Source organism: Lipotes vexillifer, unplaced genomic scaffold, assembly GCF_000442215.2.
Source record: "Lipotes vexillifer unplaced genomic scaffold, Lipotes_vexillifer_v1.1 scaffold53, whole genome shotgun sequence".
Lineage (NCBI taxonomy): Eukaryota > Metazoa > Chordata > Mammalia > Artiodactyla > Lipotidae > Lipotes > Lipotes vexillifer.
The window spans coordinates 4,320,284-4,323,536 of NW_006791814.1; the positions used below are offsets into that span (position 1 = coordinate 4,320,284).

The 3,253-nt window shown below is 46.0% G+C and overlaps 1 protein-coding gene across 1 annotated transcript in view; it reads right to left on the reverse strand.

Moving 5' to 3' along the window:
- Window positions 1-3,253, reverse strand: part of TOMM34 (translocase of outer mitochondrial membrane 34) — a 20,898-nt gene that overhangs the window by 15,314 nt on the left and 2,331 nt on the right. Inside the window, exon 2 of the mRNA XM_007464782.1 lies at window positions 939-1,038. Coding sequence (XP_007464844.1) covers window positions 939-1,038 — 100 coding nt within the window. The remainder of the gene's footprint in view (window positions 1-938; window positions 1,039-3,253) is intronic.

The window sequence follows — 3,253 nt, forward strand, 5'->3', positions numbered from 1 at the left end:
GGAAAGAGGGCAGAGAACCACTACTGTTGTGAAATGAGTGCGCGTGTGCACCGATTTTCATAGCTGCAATCCCCCGAAGTCAAGAATAAGTGCCTTGGAGCTTTCAGGCTTCTACGTTTCTATAGAGCGCGGCCGAGTGGGAATAACAAACAGGCTTTGGAGTCAGATGGAGCAGTGTGTGAATTCCAGCTCCGCCACTAACCGCGTGACCCCAGGCACATCACTCTGTGGCCTCAGTCCTCCACAGCCCAGTTCTAGCCTGGGAAGGATGTGGCTGACTTACCCTACAGAGTGCTCATGAGCGCTCCACGAAGGAAACTAGCACAGGGCCTGGTAAAGTCAACTGCGCACAGGCTCCACGGGCATGCTCACCCTTCTCCTCTCCCACCTATCACCAGGGCATGAACCTAAGGCAATGTCACAGGATATCAGATCTGAGAACACATTAAGGTACATGTGCTAGATCAGCGATGACCATGAAGGCAATCTCAGATTGGCTTGAAGAAGAAAGTAGGAAAAATTGTTTAACGCCCTCGACACCTGGTCACTGCTTACTTCTTTCGAGGCTATCTATTAAGCTCCATCCCTCTTTCTTTCTCTCCTTCCTTCCCTCTCTCACCCACATCCACCCCAGAAAAAAAACTTGAGCAAGCCAGTTACTAGTCTGCAACTCTACCTCATTCCCAGGCCCCAAATCTCACAAAGCCTTAAAGGCCTACCTCTAACTGCCCACCCTACTCCTTTCAGCAGCAGAGCTGAGGCTCCAAAGGCACAAGTCGGGGGCCACAAGGACCAAAGAGAGCTTCCTATTCTCAGTGACCTGCTGACACTTAGTGACATTTCCTAATATCTGTCGCAGAGGTAACTTGGTGGGACCAGAGAAGCCCAGCCTCCCCTCCTGAGCCCCCAACACCCCAAAGTCAGCCCTGCCCGCTCACGAAGTGCAGTCCTTGATGCAGTCTATGCAGTTCCCGTCCTTCAAGTGGCATGCTGCTCGGTTGGAGTAGAGAACACTTTCTTTTTCTGGGTCTGAAGAACCTGCCCAAGTGGAAGCAGAAAGTGCACTATTAACAGGCTGGGAAATGGATGCCTCAGGATATCAGGAGTGCATCCACACCCTGCGCTCTCTGGGCTTTAGTAAAGGGCAAGCAGAGATGACTGTAACCCAATCAGGCTTGTTGGTCTGATGGGCTGGCAAGTCTGTCAAGGGAGTGAGAACACCCAGCTTCCTGCCATTCACAGGGCATCAAGCATCTATCTGCTCATTCACTCAGTCCAGCACTGAATGTGGTACCAGGCCAAAGATCAAAATGAAATAGCTCAAAGAAATCCATGTTGTAACTACCTGGTGTGTGTGTGTGTGTGTGTGTGTGTGTGTGTTAATTTTAGTACAAGAAGCGTGTAAATCCAATAAAGAAGAAAGAGACGAAAATGTCATAAATGCTATGATAAATGGACCAGACAAGTGTTATGGGGACACAAAAATCTAATTCTACCTCTCAGAGAGGACTTTGCCAAGTCCTCTGGGTCTGGCGGGACTACAGAGAATTTAATCAGCAGAAGGGCTCAAGCTATCCCATGGGGAAGAAATCATTACCGCCTTTCCCTAAAGGCAGTCCATATCCTTAGGAATCTCAGAAAGCTCAAGTCCTTTACTGTGGCCACAAGGATTTTCATTTTTAAAAATAATTTTTCAGCCACATCATACCCACTAGCATGAGCCATAATGAAAACAAACAAAAAGTGGAAACTGTCGAGTGCTGACCCAGTGATTCTGATCCCAGGCATATACCCAGAACAACAGGAAACAAGCTCTCCTTTGAAAACTGTGAAACATATGGAAACCAGTATAACAGATAGTTGATATTCATCACTAAACTCAGCATACAATCTATTTGTTTACACCTTTTTGTTTTTGATATGACTAAAGCTCCACTCAGCCCCACCCTTTTCCCTTTGCCCCCTTCCCAGTCCCCCAGAGGTTGGCATAATCCTGAACTTGGTATGTCACATTCTCATGTATGTCTATCTTTATTACATAGGTATTCACAGGCAAGACACAATATCACTTTCTATCTTTTTTTTTTTTTTCCTCCGGCCATGCCGCACAGCATATGGGATCTTAGTTCCCCGACCAGGGATCAAACCCTCACCCAGTGCAGTGGAAGCACAGAGTCTTAACCACTGGACCACCAGCGAAGTCCACTTCCTTTTAAAGCTTTTCCTAAGTGGCATCATATTGCCTCTCCTGCAGCTTGCCTTTTTCACTAAGTATCCTGTTACCATATTGATGAATGATCTCTTTCATTCGATATCAAATTTTATTATAAATTATCTTCTTTTTTCTCTTATTTTTGCTAGTCCCTGAATGAGATAGCAAAGTAAAGAGATAAGTAAAATACATCCTTGCCCTTAAGAAGCAAGCACAAGTATTCAAAACTTCCAATCCATCTCAAATTACCAGAGCACGGTTGCTCAGAAAACAGCAGTGGTGTGGTGGAAAGGGCATCAGAACCTACAATCCAGCCTGCGATCCTGCACAAGTCATCCAATCCCCCTGATCACATGTGCTCACCTATCAGATGAAGGTATCATTTCACAGACTTGCTGGAAGGGTTTGTTGTATTAGGTTGCTCCCTGCTCTCCTTTCAAGATCAGGGAAACTGATCAGAGAAATCAAGGGACTTGCCCATAAATTACCTAGAAAATCAGTAGCAGGATCAGGACCAAATTCTGGTCCCCTTCTGAATCCAGACCTCAGGCCACCTCTTCTTGGGGCCCAGAATAAATCCATACAAAAAGACAAGTTTTTCCAGGCCAGCTGGGGTAGGATGAAAGAAGAAGGCAGAAATATCAATACCTCACATTCCTCAGCAACTTTATTAAGTTGAGATGAAGAGCTGGGCCTACAGAGAAGTGTTCTAGAAAAAAAGACGGGGCAGTGGGGCAAAAGAGTGGCTTGAAACTGCAAAAATTCAAACAAAAAAGACTGGAACTTAGAGAGGATTTGGAAAAAAGTCTAGCAAAATGATTAAAAACTTGGACTTGGGAATCAGAGAGACCCACATTCAAATTCTGCCTCTGACATGTCTTCACTGTGTCACCCCAGAAGAGGCAATTTAACTCTTCTGGATCCCTCATCTATAAAGCGTCTTACCCATAAGTTAGTATGAAGATAAAAAGGGGTAATGTCGGGCTTCCCTGGTGGCGCAGTGGTTGGGAGTCCGCCTGCCAATGCAGGGGACACGGGTTC